The following is a 20,060-nucleotide window of genomic DNA, read 5'->3' as shown; positions in this document are numbered from 1 at the left end:
AAAGGCAATTCAATAGAGAAAAGGTAGTATTTTTAACAGTTTTGGAAAAGCAGCATATTCATATGTAAAAACTGAACTTCTATTTATACCTTTCACTGTATACAAAAGTTAAGTTGACTTTGTTTCTAACAACCACCTTCAGGAATGTGTCATGAAGACATTTGAGAAGCTTACCAAATACACTAAGATATTGTTAAAATATTTAGATGGAATGATATTGCTGACAAATTGTGTGTAGAAGCTCACATTTAGAGAAAATAAATTTTTCTCAAACTTCAAATATTTTCAGCAACATTTAATTTGATATTTTGAGAATTTTTAGTTGCATATTTACATATGTACACACACATTTATACACTTGTTCTTATATGATTATTACTTAAATTTTATTTATAAACTTCATTTCTGTGTTTACAATTCTGTGGGGAAATTTTTATTTTGCAAATACTAGATTTTCTGTTGTATTTTTTTTTATAGCAATCCGATTACTTGAATTTCATGACAAAGTCTAGTGATATCACTTTTAATTATAGATTTTTACTTGGCAAATCACCTTGCTTTTTTTCTTCTTAAAAGAAGAAAGAATGTTGAAACATTTGCTGCTTGTGATATTGTACATTTAATTACTCTTTAATAATACTGTAATAACTCACTTATTTGGAAACCTCTTTTCAGTTTCTTAACTTAGCTGATTATCAGGAGGAAGCAAGAAGAGTCTTGGGCAGTCAAAATTAATATTACAAAACCTATGATCTAAAGCTCATTTTTGCAGTGTGGCCTTACTCTGGGCATTTCCCATCTCAGTGTAGACTCGGATCATACACAGTAGGTTATTGGACTTCTCAGTTTAGAATTAAATACAAAGCTGCAAGTTAGAGAGGGAATATGGCTTAAAAACAGATGTCAACAGTAAGAAGTGACAGATATAAACCTGATGTAAAGGAAGAGACAATAAAAAAAACATACAATGGAAAAAAATTTTTAAACAAAATAGCCTATAGCAAAACCCTTTGAAATAATAAGAAATAGTTCAATTATGTATAGAACATTGTTTAAGGGTACAAGAAACTATAGGATACATACTCACTTTCCATAAATGCCATTAGTTACTTGCTAGTATTTATTAATACCTTGCCCTTTCAACAGGTTTTTAACACTATTGCTTATTCTTTCCTTAAAACATACACTATCCCTTTGGTTTCCATGATGCAAAATACTCCTGGTTTTTGTTCTCTCTTTGGCCACTCTCTCTGTTTTGCTGATGCATTATCTTTTACCTGGTCTTTAAAGTTTGCATCTACCCAAGGCTCCTTTCTCTGTCATTTTGTATTCTCCCTTCAGCAGTCTCTTCTATGCCATGTCTTCAGTTACAGCTCATGCACCTAGGACTCTCATATTTATAGCTCCTGGGCTAAACTCCAGACATATTTCTAGCTGAGCCCTTGAAACTCTGCTTGGATATTTCAAAGGTATAAAATTTAGTATGTCAAAAGCCATATTTAATATCATTTTCTTCTCAGTATCCACAAACCTCAAGTGTCCACCAGTGTTTATTTTTTGATTCATTTACTCATTTGCTCTTTAATTAAAAAATATATATAATATATGTATATTATATATATATATATATATATATAATGCCCAAAAATGCAATTCACTGTTTTAGGCACTAAGAGTACAGCAGATAATGTTTCTGTTTTCATAGAACTTATATTCCAGTGGGTAAAGACAGGTAGTGAAAAACAAAATCTTCAGGTAATGATTATGTACTGAAGAACATAAATTCGATGATATGATGGAGTGCGACTGAGCTGCTGCTTTTCTTTGTCTGATCAAGGAAGGCTGTCTAAATTAGAGATGATATTTTAGATAAGAAGTAAATGACAGGATAGAGCTATGCATGCCAGAAGAGGAGCAGCTTGTAGAGAGGCCTTGGGGTGGAAACAGACCGGGTGTGCTTGCAGAGCAGAAGAAGGCTACTGAAGCTCAACTATTTAATTATTTTTGGGTTTTGCTGTGCTGAGTCTTCACTGATGCGTGCAGGCTTTCTCTAGCTGCATGCAGCAGGTGGGGGCTACTCTCTAGTTGCAGTGTGTGGGCTTCTCTTGTTGTGAAGCACAGGCTCTAGTGTGTGAGAGCTTCAGCTGTTGCAGCATGTAGACTCAGTAGTTGCAGTTCATGTGCTCTAGAGCATGGGCTCAGTAGTTGTGGTGCTCCAGCTTAGCTACTCTGCATCATGTGGGATCTTCCTGGACCAGGGATTGAACACATGTCCCCTCCATTGGCAGGCAGATTCTTAACCACTGGATCACCAGGAAAGTCGTAGCAGCTCAAGGGTTTAGAGTACAGAGGGTAGAAATAGTGTTATCAATAGAGGTAGACAGGGATCAGACTGTCTAGGACTTTGTAGGCTGGAGGAGGAGTTTGGATATTTCTGACTTCTCTGGAAAACCAATAAAAAGTTTTAAAAAGGGAAAAGACATGATCTGACGTATGTTTTATAAAGATCTCTCTAGCTGCCATGTATAGAATGGATTCAGTGGAGCCAGAGTGGAATCAGGAAGACCAGTTGGAGGCTTTCATGGTAGTCCAGGTAAGAGTTGGCATCAGCTTAGAAGGAGGATGGCCACAGTGGAGCCAGTGAGATGTTTGGGAGAAAGGTGAGCAAGGGAGAAAAAAAAAAAAAACCCTCTATTTTTTGATTTGGTGACCTGATTCAATGGTAGTGTCAATAACTGAGATGTGGAAGATAGGAGGAGATGGAGGGGATGTGGGTGTTAAAAGGAGAAGGCAATGTTTTGAGGAACAGGAGGAAAATCATGTCAGATGCTGCTGAGGTTTTTGCAGTTTTTGGCCAAGTGCTTGACGTGCTTTCTATTTGGTTTCATGTTTTCATTTTTTGGACTTCCCTGGTGGGTCAGATGGAAAAGAATCTGCTTGCATTGCAAGAGACCTGGGTTTGATCCCTGGGTTGGGAAGATCCTCTGGGAGAAAGAAATGGCTACCTACGCCTATATTCTTGCCTGGAGAATTTCATGGCTAGAGGAGCCTGGTGGGCTACAGCCATGGGATCACAAAGACTTGGACATGACTGAGCGACTAAAACATACACAATACTTATTAATCTCTCTTGGCCCTGAGGTCAATGTAAGTGACTTTGGCTTTTTATGCTGTGAAAGACTACCTTTCATTTCATGACTGAATTCTCACCTTGGTTTTTTTCTTTTTTCGTTTTTTATTTTATTTTCCTGGTTTTTTTTTTTTAACTTTACAATATTGTACTGTTTTTGCCATACATCAAGATGAATCCGCCACGGGTGTACATGTGTTCCCAATCCTGAACCCCCCTCCCACCTCTCTCCCCATACCATCCCTCTGGGTCATCCCAGTGCACCAGCCCCAAGCATCCTGTATCCTGCATCGAAGCTAGATTGGCAATTCGTTTCTTATATGATATTATACATGTTTCAATGCCATTCTCCCAAATCATCCCACCCTCTCCCTCTCCCACAGAGTCCAAAAGACTGTTCTATACATCTGGGTCTCACCTTGGTTTTTTTATTGGACTATCTGGATCACTTGGATCTGGAATTCTGTTTTGATCTTCTCTGCCTCAGGAGTACCAGAGCCCTGATCCTAAATCCTAGTCTCTGCAGCTGGTCTCTGAGGCCTCCTAGCACCAACCTTTAGTCTGCTATGAAATCTTGGCCTTTCTTGTTTCCACCCCATTATTCTTCACCCTCTAACTAAGACCTCTACCTTTCACCCACTATTGGACTTCCTCAGGTTAAATGTTTACTTCTTTAGATTTCCTTTTTTTTTTAATTACTAAAAGAAGGACACAACTGACTTCTGCTTTATATCTGGGTCTGTGTAATTCATATCTAACTTGCTTTATTTCTTACTTAATCACAGTTCTAGGCCCCTGGCTTCAATTTGGAATGACTTGAAGGCTTGCTGGAAGCATTTTTCCAAATTGCTTAATGGTATGCAAAGAGAAGTTCTTTACAGAAGAAGGAAGAAATCTACAGGTGTTCTTTAAATATGATAGGGATCAGGGAAACAAAGATGACTCAAATGTAGCCTCTGCCTTTAAGGAACTGTGTTTTTAAATGTAGTCCTACCAGGTGGTATTTATAGTCAGTGGATTCAGCTGCTGCTGCTGTTAAGTCGCTTCAGTCGTGTCCGACTCTGTGCGACCCCACAGATGGCAGCCCACCAGGCTCCCCCAGCCTTGGGATTCTCCAGGCAAGAATGCTGGAGTGGGTTGCCATTTCCTTCTCCAATGGATGAAAGTGAAAAGTGAAAGTGAAGTCACTCAGTCGTGTCCGACTCTTCGAGACCCCATGGACTGCAGCCTACCAGGCTCCTCCATCCATGTGGATTCAGCTAGTTGCACTCAAAACCATTTCCTGTTTCTGTGTCCCATATACTCCATTTTCACAGGAACTCCATGTTTAAAAACATTGCTATGAAAGCCTTTTAGAAACAGAACTCCAGCTAAAGTATGGACAGCCCTAGTTCTTAGAATAAAGATTGGCGAGATATGCCTGTGCTCCATAATTATTCCATTTTACTTAACCTTGATTAATTGAAACATATGCATGTTTTTCCCCATGGAAGGGGCATATTGGAAATATTTAAATTCTTATGGTCATGCTGTGCTTTTCACAGATGATTGGAATGCTGCCCAGGCACAAACCATGTCATCCTTCCCCCAAACAATTTGTCAGCTGTTTATCCTAGCATAATTTGTTTTTCATGGTCAGCAGAAATGACAGTACTAAAATGTTTTATAGGGAAATAAAAATACAGTGATAGCTCTGATTTTTAAAAAAATATCCTCTTTTTCCTCCCAAATCACTCTTTGATATAAAAGGTATCTTACCCTTTACGTCAAATGTAGGCTATTTTTAACACTGGGAAAACAGGAAAGATTTTTAAAACTAGAATCTTCCTTTTTGAAACTGAAAACATACTGTGAATTTCAGGAAGATAGGTTATACTGACACACAATAGAATTTCATGGATTCATTATTAGGACATAGGCTATATGCACATAACCTTCATCCTTTATAGGAGCTTGTGGCTAAGAAATTTAATCACTGCCCATTCAGGCTGAATTTGGGCTGAAGCCTGGAATTGTTTGAGAAAGGGATCATTCCATGTGCCCGATTACTAAGCATTTAGAATGAAAGGAACACTGAGAACATGCCAAGAGAGCTTGTGCCATTGGAAATTACTTTTCTATGAGACAGAATTTATCTCAGGACCATAAGATGAGATTTGTTAAAATTTTAGACATATTAATTTTTGATAGTATGAAAGTCTCAGAAGATACATATTTACCAGTTCTTTAAAAGTCTAGCTGTTGATTGGCTTGCGTAGACTGTTCTGTAGAGTTTGGCTTGAGTGTTAGAATTTCCTTCATCTCATGTGAACATTCTTCTTTAGAGGTGAGTATAGTAAATGATTCATTGCTCTTGTGAAAATCCTTTCCAAGATTTTCATTTATAATTGTGCTTTAGACAGCAGGGAAATAAAACTGTGACCTTTAAATTCTGCATTGCTCATCAAGATTTATTTAGGACTTGTATGATGATAAGCTGATGGATGATCCTCTTCAATAGCAATTACGGGCAATTGTTCAAAAACATACAAGCCACCTCTACTGTCCACCTATTTATAGTCTGCTTGCTAGAGGGCTGGGATTCCATAATAGGACTGGCTTACCTTGTTGCTGTTAATACTCACCTTATGACAGTATAATCCTGTAGCTGTGAATTGTGAATTGTAGTTATGATTGCTATGTTTTACTAATAAGAAAGTAGGATATGTGGTCTGACAATTATCACTGTACTATTAGAGACGAGGGAGACATAGACCTATGAGTCTCTGGACCTGGGTAGAGGATGGACTACAGGTAGCTCCCATCTGACAATTTAGATTTTCTGAGTTTTCCATCCTATTGGATGAATTATTTCCCAGGAAGCTCTTTGGGATCCATAGAAATAGGAATTTTGTGGTTTCTGCCCCTTTTGTCTTTCTGATATGCTGGACATGCCTGAATCCCAGTGATGGACCTAGTTGAGACCCAAGTTGACATTCCTGCTAGGGTTACTATTAGGTCATTTAGCATCACTGTGTGTGTGTGTGTGTGTATATATGGTATATTGTGGTAAAAATAATAGTATTTGTAGGGTTTAACCAGTGAGAATACATACAGAAATGGTTTTTAAAGGTGTAAAATGATTCAACAAAATGGTAAATCCCCACTCTCACCTGCTGAATTTCACATACTCCCACTACCATCAATTCTACCTGTTTGTGTCATCCATCAATACTCATTATCCTGTTTCCTTTTGATTCCTGGGGATGAACTAGCATGTTCCTTTCTAGTGCTTCCTATCCCCTCCTCCTCAAGACGTAGCTTTAGCACTTGTCCCTTCTTTCTTCTGCATCATCAGCTTTCCCTCAAGGCTAGATTAATAGCATCAGCCTAGGAACATGCCATTAGTTTACCCACTTTTATAAACCTTTCCCTTCATAACCCTCTCCAGATGCCCTTTTACTTCTCTCCTCTCCTTTACAACACAACTTCTTAAATGATTTGTTTACAACCATTCTCTACTTCCTCTCCTCCTAGTCATTCTAAAATCTGTTCCAATCCACTCCACTCCAACTGTCCTTCTCAACATCCTGAAGGACCCTCACATTGCCTGATGTTATGATTTGTTCTTAGTTCTCATCTTACCTGACATGTTGACAGTATTTGATGGAGTGAAAGGTCTCCTTTCATGAAGTACTTCCTTTTTGTGGCTTTGGGTCACCTCTCTCTCAGGGTTTTCCTTTTTTTTTTTTTTAACCCCCCACCCCCACCCCCATCATGTTGACCGGGAGAAGGCATCCAGTGTTCTTGCCTGGAGAATCCCAGGGACGGGGGAGCCTGGTGGGCTGCTGTCTATAGGGTCGCACAGAGTCAGACACGACTGAAGCAACTTAGCAGCAGCAGCATTCTGACTGGTGACAGACAGGAAAGTGGCGTACTGCAGTCCATGGGGTCGCAAAGAGTTGGACATGACTGAGTGACTGAACTGACTGATTCTGACTGGTGTGAGGAGACACCTCATTGTAGTTTTGATTTGCATTTCTCTGATAATTAGTGATGTTGAGCATGTTTTCATGTGCTTTTTGACCATCTGAATATCTTTGGAGAAATGTCTGTGAAAATCTTCTCATTTTTTGATTGAGTTGCCAAACTGAATTCTTGATTCCCAACCCCATCTTCCATACATCTTCCTTTCTTTCAGTTTTTCTATTTCAAAATTCTTCCAATTGCTGAGGTCAACCTCCTTAAAGTTATTCTTAATTTCTTTCTTTCTCTCATATCCCTCCTTTAATCTATCAGCAAATCCTTTTGGTTTTTCCTTCAAAATTCGTTAGAATATAACCACTTCTCAGCACTCCCACTGCTCCCACCCAGGTCTCACCCCCAGGTGAGATAATAATCCCACCTGTATTATTCTTATAGCCAGCTACTTCTCTTATGCCTCATTGTCTGTTCTCAACACAACAGTACAGTTCTTTATTTAAAACATAGGTCACATCATGTTTCCCTTCTATCTAAAACGCTTCAAGTGCTTTCACATTCATTTAGAGTAAAATCAAAGTCCTTAAAGTGGCCCACAGGTCCTACATTGTCTGGGTCTGTACCACAGCTCTGTCCTCATCTGCTGCCTCTCCCCCATGCTCTGTACTCCAGGCACGTTGGCCTCCTTGCTTTTCTTCCGATGTGCCAAGTGTAGTCTGCATCAGTCAGTGTACTGGGATCCTCTTATGTAAAGCATGGCTTCTTGAGTCTTTACTCAAATGTCACTTTATCATATCAGAGAAGTATTCCTTGATTGCACATAACAAAGCAACCTCCCTTCTCCGGTGTTTAACATTCCCCTTATTCAGTTTTTTCTATAGCACTTATCTGACACACACACACACACACATTGTTTACTGTTTTATTTCACTAGAATTTAAGCTTCATGAGGCTAGAGACTTTTTTTTCACTTTACTATATGCCAGCTTTCTAAAATAGTGCCTGAGAAGTTGTAGGAGTTCAATAAATATTCGTTAAATAAATAAATATTGACATTCCTAAATCTCTTTGTGGGACCCTATACCTAACAAGATACAGAGATTGGAGATGGTACTGCACAATTCCAGTCTCTGAATTCCAAGATAAAAGCATTTTCAGAAGTCCAGAGTAAATTTAAATCTAATTTGAGAATTGCATTGATTTTACAACTTTCTGGAAGGGTCTTAGTTTCCTAAAGAGAAAGCAAATAGGCGCCATCTAGTGGCAACAAGTGTGTTGGGCTTCCCTCGTGGCTCAGCTGGGAACACATTTCTGTTACTTGAATTATTGATTAGCAATGAAATTGAAAATGTAGCCCTTGATCCAGAAGCTTTTTTTTTTTTAAATTATATGAACATAATAATTATGATAGCCAGAAGTTCTCAGATTTGAATTTTCCACAGGCTAAGTTGAACTGAATAGTTCTGTCTCCTTGCTATGAGAAAGTACCGTTCTGTTTCTTCTAAATTATTTATGACTCACTTTTGCTTATTAAGCTTTGTTTTTCAGAATCTGGCATTTATTGTTCCTCTTTACTTTTCTTATTGTTTTATCCTCTACTTATCCTTAAACTCTTACATTGGTACTGGCCTAGACGCTGAATGAGTAAATAAAGTCTCTGCTGCTACTGCTACTGCTGCTGCTGCTAAGTCGCTTCAGTCGTGTCCGACTCTGTGCGACCCCATAGACGGCCTTCTACCAGGCTCCTCTGTCCCTGGGATTCTCCAGTCAAGAACACTGGAGTGGGTTGCCATTTCCTTCTCCAAAATAAAGTCTCTACTTCTAAGAATTTATAATCTTATAAAAACAGCACTTATGAGAGTAAACATGTAAAAGAAATGCCAAATAATGTGGTGATCTCTTCAGGTAGACTTCTGAAGCCTTCTGAAGCTTAATTGTTGTGTATACTTTCACTATTCAGGCATAAACCACATCTTGTAGTTGTCTCCCTATTGGCCTTGCAATGTAGTGGGTGAAGGTTAAATATTTATGGTGGTAATGGTGGAAAGACTACCAATAACTGTCTCAGCTGAGCCCAAGATATCTGGGCCCAAGATACTTTAGCCTTAGTCTACATTTGGTGGAACATTTTTTTCAGCTGGCTGTTAGAGAAATTAAACTCTTTGTTAAGACTTGTTACCTTGTACTATTATAACATTTTTAGGTCTACTAGTATCAGTTCCCTTTTTTCTGAGTTGTGTTGCTTATCACTTACTCCATATCTTTGGAAGCAGATAGAGAAAGGGACAGTACAATAGTTTTAAGATGCTACTGAAATTTTAAAAAACAACCAATTTTCTCTTATATGGTTATTTTAGAGTTTTTCCTTCTGCCTACAGATACTGATTTTTTTTTTTTTTTTAGATTGCAGAGAAATAGTTTCTTTGTAATATTGTCTTTTTTCTTGAGAAAAATATCAAGAAATTTTTAAATATTTAATTGCAGAAATGGATGTGGTATTTTGAATAGTATATTTTAAAGCTAAAATATTCCATATATTATTTCCTTTTAAAGGGTAAAACAAACATTGTTTCTAAATCTTCCTGCTTTCCGAAGCTGTATTTACATAATTTAGCATATGTTGTTGTTGCTCGGTCACTAAGTCAAGTCTGACTCTTTGTGACGCCATGGACTGCAGCACTCCAGGATTCCTTGTCCTTCACTATCTCCTTGAGTTTGCTCAAACTCACATCATTGAGTCGGTGATGCCATCCAACCATCTCATCCTTGGTCACTACCTTTTTGTTCTGTCCTCAGTCTTTCCCAATGAGTCAGCTCTTTGCATCAGGTGGCCAAAGTATTGGAGCTTTAGCCTAAGCATCTGTCCTTCCAGTGAATACTCAGGGTTGATTTCCTTTAGGATTGACTGGTTTGATCTGCTTGCAGTCCAAAGGACTCTCAAGAGTCTTCTCCAGCACCACAATTCGAAAGGATCAATTCTTTGGTGCTCAGCCTTCTTTGTGGTTCAAGTCTCACATCTGTACATGACTTCTGGAAAAAGAATAGCTTGGACTATAAGAATCTTTGTTGGAAAAGTGATGTCTCTGCTTTTTAATATCCTAGAATCTCTAGGTTTGTCATAGCTTTTCTTCCAAAGAGCAGGCATCTTTTAATTTCATGCCTGCAGTCACCATCTGCAGTGATTTTGGAGCCCAAGAATATAAAATATATCACTGTTTCCACTTTTCCCCCATCTATTTGCCATGATGTAATGGAACCGGATGCCATGATCTTCATTTTTTGAATGTTGAGTTTTAATCCAGCTTTTTCACTCTCTTCTTTCACCCTTACCAAGAGGCTCTTTAGTTTCTCTTCACTTTCTGTCATTGGAGTGGTATCATCTGCATGTCTTAGGTTGTTGATACTTCTTCCAGCAATCTTGATTACAGTTTGTGAGTCATCTAGCCGTCATTTCGCATGATGTACTCTGCATAGAAGTTAAATAAGCAGGGTGACAATACACAGCCTTGATGTACTCCATTCCCAATTTTGAACCCGTCAGTTGTTTCAGGGAAATTCTAACTGTTGCTTCTTGACCTGCATACAGATTTCTCAGGAAACAGGTAAGGGGGTCTGGTATTCCCATGTCTTTAAGAATTTTCCAGTTGTGATTTACACAAAGGCTTTAGCATAGTCAATGAAGCAGAAGTATATGTTTTTCTGGAATTTCCTTGCTTTCTCTGTGATCCAGCAAATGTTGCCAATTTGATCTCTGGTTCCTCTGCCTTTTCTAAATCCAGCTTGTACATCTGAAAGTTTTCACTTCACATGCTGCTGAAGCCTAGGTTGAAGGATTTTGAGCATTACTTTGCTAGCATGTCAAATGAGTGCAATTGTACAGTAGTTTGAACATTCTTTGGCATTGCCCTTCTTTGGGATTGGAATGAAAACTGACCTTTTCTGATCCTGTGGCCACTGCTGAGTTTTCCAAATTTGCTAACATATTGAGTGCAGCACTTTCACAGCATCATCTTTTAGCATTTGAAATAGCTCAGCTGGAATTCCATCACCTCTACTAGCTTTGTTTGTAGTAATGTTTCCTAAGATCCACTTGATTTCATAGTCTAAGATGTCTGGCTCTAGGTGAGTGACCACACCATTATGGTTTTCCAGGTAATTAAGACCCTTCTTGTATATTCTTCTGTATAGTTCTATATAGAAGAACTTCTTGCCACCTCTTCTTAGTCTCTTCTGCTTCTGTTAGGTCCTTACTGTTTCTTTCCTTTATCATCCCTATCCCAGCATGAAATATTCCCTTGATAGCTCCCAACTTTCTTGAAGAGATCTCTAGTCTTTCCCAATCTATTGTTTTCTTTTCTTTTTAACATTATTCACTTAGGAAGGCTTCCTTATCTCTCCTTGCTATTCTGCATTCATTTGGGTATATCTTTCCGATTCTCTCTTGTCTTTCACTTTTCTTCTCAGCCATTTCTGAGGCCTCCTCAGACAATCATTTTGCCTCCTTGCATTTCTTTTTCTTGGGGATGGGTTTTGGTCACCACCTCCTTTACAGTGTTATGAATCTTTGTCCATAGTTCTTCAGGCATTCTGTCTACCAGATCTAATCCCTTGAATCTTTTTGTCACCTCCACTGTATAATCATAAGAGATTTGATTTAGGTCATACCTGAATGGCCTAGTAGTTTTCACCATTTTCTTCAAATTAAGCCTGAACTTTGCAATAAGGAGTACATGATTAGAGCCACAGTCAGTTCCAGGTCTTGTTTTTGCTGACTGTATAGAACTTCTCTGTCTTTGGCTGCAAGGAACATAATCAATCTGATTTTGGTATTGACCATCTGGCAATGTCCATGTGAAGAGTTGTCTTGTGTGTTGTTGGAGAGGGTGTTTGCTAGGACCAGTATGTTTTCTGGACAAAATTCTGTTAGCCTTTGCCCTGCTTCATCTTATACTCCAAGGCCAATTTTGCCTTTTACTCTAGGTATCTCTTGACTTCCTACTTTTGCATTCCAATCCCTTGTGATGAAAAGGACATCTTCTTTCTTTTTTGGTGCTGGTTCTAGAAGGTCTTGTAGGAGATCTTCATAAGATTGACGTCAGCTTCTTCAGCATTAGCGGTTGGGGCGTAGACTTGGATTGCTGTGATGTTGAATGATTTGCCTTGAAAACAAACCAAGATCATACTGTTGTTTTTGAGACTGCACCCAGGTACTGCACTTTGGACTCTTTTGTTGACTATAAGGGCTGTTGCATTTCTCCTAAGGGATTCTTTCCCACAGTAGTAAATATAATGGTAATCTGAATTAAATTCGCCAATTTCCATCCATTTTATTTCACTGATTCCTAAGATGTCAGTGTTCACTGTTGCTACCTCCTCTTTACTATGTCCAATTTACCTTGATTCATGGACCTAATATTCCAGGTTTAGCATCCATCAGGATAAAGTGGTGATATTCAGAAAGGACATGTTAATATGATTAGTAAGTAGGCTTTTTGTATATTCCAGCTCTAATTTCTTTGACAATTGGTTGCTGTTATTTGTTATATCATTTGGAGGGCCAAAATTATCTTTATTTAATAGGCTTTGCAGTTTAAAGACTGCTTATAATACTTAATTGCTAATCTGAAAATTAGCAATTTTGCACCCTTAGCATTTGTACTATGTTTGACATTTCTCAAGTGTTAACTGTGCTTTTTAGTTACCTCCATGTTCTCTCATTATGATGGCTGAAGAGGCAATATTGGATACTTTGACTTGTAATTAAAGAAGCATCGTTTCCTTTATAATTACTGCAAAAATACCTGAATTTTAGATTGTATTAATTTGTCTTTTATAGAATATGCTGAATTTCTACACTGTAAAGGAAAAAAATTTACAGATTTTGATGAAGTTCGCCATGAGATTGAAGCTGAAACAGATCGAGTAACTGGAATGAATAAAGGCATTTCCTCCATACCCATTAATTTACGAGTCTATTCCCCACATGGTAAGTAAAATAACAAAATTCCAAATTCTTGTCCTCAAGAATTTTTACTGTGTATGTTAATTAACATACATTATTTATGTAAAATGGCTTTTTTTTTCTTTCAAAAAATCTTGGTGTCTAAGATTGTGCTTAGGTACTTCAGTAAATGATGTAACCCAAACAGCTCATAGAATTATTTATGGGAGTCAGAAGGAGATAATTTGTAAAAGAGAATTGAGTACATTATTTTACAAAGTTTTCTTTATATATATTTTAAACTTTTAGAATTCCAAAGAAGAATGCATGAAAACTTCCATTTTTAGTAGCTTCAGCTTTTGCAAAAATCTTAGAGGTGCTTGGTTCTATGGTTGAGTGAATCAACTATGATTTTTTGTCTCCAGACTGTCAGCAAAAACTTATAAATTAGATAACCAATTCTTGGTGGGTAATACAGAATAAATAGCCTCCAGAATGACTAAGATTTTGTTGGGACAGATTTTCATCTCTAATCTTCTCCTCAGCTCTGTTGCTTTTAAATTGGACCATGAAATGCTCAATTATGACTTCCCAAGAGAACTTGGAGCCAAGTGTGTAGAGAGACTTGGAGCTTTTGCGTATAGAGAGAACGATAGCCAGGTCAGGGCTGGAGTCACTGACTTAATAGTTTCCTGGGTTTCCAAAATGGTGCTCCATGAGTCTGGCTGTAGAGGCTGCACACTAACTTCATGACTAACTGCTTTCCAATAAGCTAAGTGGCTTGTTGCTCTTGTTTAGTCACTAAGTTGAGTCTGACCCTTTATGACCCCATAAGACTGTAGCCCACCGGACTCCTCTGTCCATGAGATTTTTTTAGACAAGAATACTGGAGTGAGTTGCCATTTCCTTCTCCAGGGAATCTTGCCCACCCAGGGGTCTAACCCATGTCTCCTGCATTGGCAGGCATGTTCCTTACCACTCAGCTACCTTGGAAGCCCAGGCTAAGTGGCTAACACTTTGTAAATAACGCATAATGCTTTTAAAAGGACGTACAAACCTTACTCTGAGAATTTTTACACCATTTGAAGGGAAGCACAAGACAGACAGTATATTTGCTTATTGTTCTGTGTTTGAATTATAGGCCCCTAGTTACAAACATGGCAGCTCTCTGAGAAAGCTATTAGGTATGCAAATCAGTGCTTCTTAAATTGTGTTAAAATGATCATTTGGCCTAGCACAATCGTATCATAAAAATAGAGAAAATTTGCAAGGCCAGTTTGAATTCTATCCTGTTTTATTCTATGCACATGAGTTGGAACTCTTTAGATACACATTATATAAAGCTCAGCTTGTTTCATTTCTATGAAAACATGATTCTGCCTTGTTGATATCTTTCAGTGTTGATGGTACATGTAAGACTTCTTTTCCCCCTTTCCACAGTGTTAAATCTAACCCTGATTGACCTACCCGGAATTACTAAAGTGCCCGTGGGAGATCAGCCTCCAGATATTGAGTACCAGATCAGAGAAATGATTATGCAGTTCATCACACGGGAGAACTGTCTGATTCTGGCTGTTACCCCAGCCAACACCGACCTTGCAAACTCAGATGCGCTGAAGCTAGCAAAAGAAGTTGACCCTCAAGGTGAGTGTGTGGCCCATTAGATGAAAGGGAATTGGTTTCAAATGTCAAGAGTTTGGGTATATTTCAGGATAATACAAAATCTCGTGACTTGATTTCATTATCAGTTAAATTGTTGTTATTTAGTTGCTAAGTTGTGTCCAACTCTTTTGCAACCCCATGTACTGTAGCCTGCCAGGCTCATCTGTCCATGGGATTCTCCAGGCAAGAATACTGGAGTGGGTTGCCATTTCCTTCTCTAGGGGATCTTCGTGACCCAAGGATTGAATTCACATCTGCTTTGCAGGAGAATTCTTTACCATTGATTCCTTTAGGAAGACCTTTACATTAGACATTATTAATGTTGTTAGCTCTTTTGTATTTAAGATGCTGAAAGAAAAATAACTGGGGAATATAGTCTAAACCTATATCCCTGAGACTGGAGCTTGAAACAAAGCAGGTGGAAGTTCCAGGTGGCTAGATGAGGAACATCACTGGGACTCCTTCTTCAGCATTAGTGGCTTGGGAGAGCCAGAATATGGATTGGGGCTGGTATCTAGTTATAAAAATGATACTAAACCCCTGTCTCATAAACCTTCTTGTCCTGAAGAGACAAGATCAGGTTATCTGATGGAACAGAGTTAGCACTTCCATCATTGGAGTCTAGAGAGTGCAGCACAGTCATATCCTTGAGAAGTCCACACTTACTTCAGCTGAAACTCCATCAGTTCAGTTCAGTTCAGTTGCTTAGTCGTGTCTGACTCTTTGCAACCCCATGAACCGCAGCACGCCAGGCCTCCCTATCCATCACCAACTCCTAGAGTCCACCCAAACCCATGTCCATCGAGTCAGTGAAGCCATCCAACCATCTCATCCTCTGTTATCTCCTTCTCCTCCTGCCCTCAATCTTTCCCAGCATCAGGGTCTTTTCAAATAAGTCAGCTCTTTGCATCAGGTGGCCAAAGTATTGGAGTTTCAGCTTCAGCATCAGTCCTTCCAATGAACACCCAGGACTGATCTCCTTTAGGATGGACTGGTTGGATCTCCTTGCAGTCCAAGGGACTCTCAAGAGTCTTCAACACCACAGTTCAAAGGCATCAATTCTTCAGTGCTCAGCTTTCTTTATAGTCCAACTCTCACATCCATACATGACCACTGGAAAAACCGTAGCCTTGACTAGATGGACCTTTGTTGGCAAAGTAATATCTCTGCTTTTTAATATGCTGTCTAGGTTGGTCATAACTTTCCTTTCCAAGGAGTAAGTGTCTTTTAATTTCATGGCTGTGGTCACCCTCTGCAGTGATTTTGGAGCCCAGAAAAATAAAGTCAGCCACTGTTTCCACTGTTTCTCCATTTATTTGCCATGAAGTGATGGGACTGGATGCCATGAAGTGATGGGACTGGATGCCATGATCTTCGTTTTCTGAATGTTGAGCTTTAAGCCAACTTTTCCCCTCTCCTCTTTCACTTTCATCAAGAGGCTTTTTAGTTCCTCTTCACTTTCTGCCATAAGGATGGTTTCATCTGCATATCTGAGGTTATTGATATTTCTCCCAGCAGTCTTGATTCCAGCTTGTGCTTCCTTCAGCCCAGTGTTTCTCATGATGCACTCTGCATATAAGTTAAATAAGCAAGGCAACAATATACAACCTTAACGTACTCCTTTTCCTATTTGAAACCAGTCTGTTGTTCCATGTCCAGTTCTAACTGTTGCTTCCTGACCTGCATACAGATTTCTCAAGAGGCAGATCAGGTGGTCTGGTATTCCCATCTCTTTCAGAATCTTTCACAGCTTATTGTGATTCACACAGTCAGAGGCTTTGGCATAGTCGATAAAACAGAAATAGATGTTTTTCTGGAACTCTCTTGCTTTTTTTGATGATCCAGTAGATGTTGGCAATTTGATCTCTGGTTCCTCTGCCTCTTCTAAAACCAACCTGAACATCTGGAATTTCATGGTTCACGTATTGCTGAAGCCTGGCTTGGAGAATTTTGAGCATTACTTTACTACCGTGTGAGATGAGTGCAATTGTGCGGTAGTTTGAGCCTTCTTTGGCATTGCCTTTCTTTGGGATTGGAATGAAAACTGACCTTTTCCAGTCCTGTGGCCACTGCTGAGTTTTTCAAATTTGCTGGCATATTGAGTGCAGCATTTTCACAGCATCATCTTTCAGGATTTGAAATAGCTCAACTGGAATTCCATCACCTCCACTAGCGTTGTTCGTAGTGAAGCTTCATGGAGGAGTGCAAATGATATCCCCAGTCTGTCTGCCACAAATCTATATCCAGAAAGTTAAATGAGGCCTCTCTTTCTGTTACAGACCTGGCTTATTTTACAAGCTTATTTTTATTAAATACTGCTTAGAAATTGCCATATGAATATTCATGAATTTATCCCAAATGAACCTCATTTCTTATGGCTCTTTTTAACTCCTGCTTTTAAAGATAGCCCATCTTTACCCCAATTTTTTATATCCTTTAAACAGTAGTCCTAAGAACAGATTTTTTAAAGTTTGCAGATAATTGACAGATAACTTTGCAGAGCATTGATAATTTTATAGGAATAGAGAAAATATTCAATGCCATGATATTCTACTTCCTTGTCTGCTTTTGCATAGTGATGGCTAAAGAGAACAAATTCATTGCCTGAAGGCTCTTAAGTACACTACTTGGCTTAGTAGCTAGAAATTCCTTGCTAACCTCAGGGTTTATTATTTGTTTTTGTATCCTAGTTTCAATGCTGAAACTCCTGAACATTGTTGTACTTGAGAACCCTCAGGTTTGCATGGTTATTAGGTCTCTACCAGAGACCCACTTTTGTGCGCTGCTATCCTGAGGCTTTGGCTGGTTCTGGACATTACTGAAGCTCCAAAGGAAGAGGATGAATTCTTGCCCACAGCAATAGTGTTCATATTTGTAGTAAAATAATCAAAAGAGAAAAGAAGATGCTGTAGGACTCACTGCAACTTGAGTTTAGAATATGAGATATAGAGACATAGTATATTGGGGTTGACAAATAGATACATTTATTTACCCTCTCTGTCTTCCCAATTTCATCCCACTGTGATTAGAGAACATACTTTGTCTCATTTTTATCCATTTAAATTTATTCAGACTTATTTTATGACCTAACATATGGTCTACCCTGAAGAATGTTCCATGTGTATTTGAGAAGAATGTATTTTTTTTTCTGCTGTTGAGTGTTCTCTTGATGTTTTCTAGGTCTATTGGTTTATAGTGCCATTCAAATATTGTTTCCTTCTTGTTCCTCTGTCTTGTTCTTCTATTATTGAAAATGAGATTTTGGAAGCCTCTCATTATTATTGATACATTGTCTGTCTCCCTTCAAGTGCGTTGAATTTTGCTTTATATATTTTAAGACTCTGTTGTTAGGTGTATTTGTACTCATTATATCTTTTTGATGGATTGACCTTTTGATCATCATATAATGTTCTCTTTTTTCTCTAGTAACAATTTTGTCTTAAATTCTATTTTGTTTGATTTTAGCCACTTCAACTCTTTTGGTACCTGTTAGCCTGGTATAACTATTTCCATCCTTCAATTTCAACCTATTTGTGTCTTTTAATATAAAATGTATGTTTTGTAAATAGTGTATAGTTGGATCAATTTTTAAAAAGCCTGTTCAACCATATCTTCCTTTTGATTGGAGTGTTAGTCCATTTCCATGTAATTACAGATAGAATTTATGGCTGTTGTTTTACTATCTTATGTATATAGTATATATTTTTTGTTATTATATTTCTTTATTATTGCCTTGTTTTTTTGTTAAAAATGTGTTTTCTAAAGTATTATTTTAATTACTGTGTCATTTATTTGAGTATTTAAAAGTTATTTTCTTAGTGATTGCTATGGGATTACAATTGACCTCTTAATTTAGAACAATCTGGTTTAGGTCAACACCAGTTTAATTTCAATAGTATACAAAATTTTTGCTTCCATAGAGCTCCAGTTCATCCCTCTCCTTTGTGTTGTTATTATTATACAATTTATCTTTATACATCATGTGCCTATCAACACAGATATAATTATTGCTTTTGTAGTTTTCTTTTAAATCAGTTAGGAAAAAAGTTACAGACAAACACAAATACATTATATTTTCTTTTACATTTATTTATGTACGTTTGTCCCTTGATATCCATGGGGAATTGGTTCTAATACATATCTGAATCAAGTCCCTCATTTAAAATGGCATGATATTTGCTTGTAGAATATACACATCCTCCCATATACTTTAAATCATCTCTTGATTACTTATAATACCTAATGCAATATGATTGCTATGTAAATAGTTGCTGGTATGTGACAAATTCAAGTTTTGCTTTTGGCAGCTTTATGGAATTTTCTTTGAATATTTTTGATCCATGGTTTGTTGGATCCTGGGTATAGAAACAGTGAATATGGAGAGTCAACTGTAGTTACCTTTACCAATGTTCTTTATTTCTTTGTGTGGAGTTTTTTTAATTGATTGACTATTTATATATTTATTTATTATTTATTTATTGCCCTCTGCAATAAAAATGCAGACTCTTTACTGGACTACCAGTATTCCTCCTTTGTGTGGATTTGTATTGCTGTCTAGTGTCTTTTCATTTCAGCCTGAAAGACTTCAGTTAGTATTTCTTGTAGGGTAAATTTGCTAGTGAGGGGTTCTTTTGGTTTTTATTTGTCTTAGAATCTCTTAATTTCTCCTTAATTTTTGAGGGAAAATTCTTACTTCATGGTCTTTAGTTCACCACTTTTAGCATGCCATCTTACCGCCTTCTGACCTCCATAGTTTTCTGATGAGAAATCAGCTGTTCATCTCATTGAAGATCCTTTGAATTTCTTCTCTCTTGTTGCTTTTAAGATTTTCTCTCTGTCTTTTGAATGTTTGATTATGATGTTTATAGGTATGAATCTCTTTGCTTTTTTATCTTTCTGGGAGTTTGTTGAGCTTTTTGAATGTGCAGTTTAGTTTTCATCAAATTTGGGGCATTTTCAGCCATTATTTCCTTAACTATTCTTTTTTCCCATTTCTTTTCTTTCTGAAATTTCCATTAAATGTATGTTCGCATACTTGATTTACTCCTTTATTTTCTTCTTTTTTTCTATCTAATCCTCAGATGAGAGGAACAATCTCAACTGACTGGTCTGAAGGTTCTTTTTTCTGCTTGCTCAGATCTGCTGTTGAATATTTCTAGGAAATGTTTTTATTCCTATTATTTTAATTTCTACCTCCAGACTTTATTTTTTAAAACTAATCTCTGTATCTATATTGATATTTGGTGAAATATCATTCTCTTACTTTTTTAGTTATTTATATATGACTTCCTTTAGTTCTTAAAAAATATTTTAAATATCTGATTTTAAATCTTTGTCTAGTAAGGTTGATGTCTGGACTTCCTCAGA

The 20,060-nt window shown here is 37.7% G+C and overlaps 1 protein-coding gene across 9 annotated transcripts in view; it reads left to right on the top strand.

Moving 5' to 3' along the window:
* DNM3 (dynamin 3) overlaps positions 1 to 20,060 on the top strand; it is a 641,139-nt gene that overhangs the window by 168,520 nt on the left and 452,559 nt on the right. For all 9 annotated transcript variants that reach the window (XM_040263496.1, XM_040263493.1, XM_040263497.1 and 6 more), the window contains exons 3-4: positions 12,927 to 13,076; positions 14,472 to 14,675. In XM_040263496.1, the coding sequence (XP_040119430.1) occupies positions 12,927 to 13,076; positions 14,472 to 14,675 (354 nt within the window). The remainder of the gene's footprint in view (positions 1 to 12,926; positions 13,077 to 14,471; positions 14,676 to 20,060) is intronic.

The sequence above is a fragment of the Oryx dammah genome, unplaced genomic scaffold (assembly GCF_014754425.2).
Source record: "Oryx dammah isolate SB20612 unplaced genomic scaffold, SCBI_Odam_1.1 HiC_scaffold_21, whole genome shotgun sequence".
In the NCBI taxonomy this organism is placed as follows: Eukaryota; Metazoa; Chordata; class Mammalia; order Artiodactyla; family Bovidae; genus Oryx; species Oryx dammah.
Note: the sequence above shows the minus strand (reverse complement) of the source record. Positions and strands in the feature narration are given on the sequence as shown.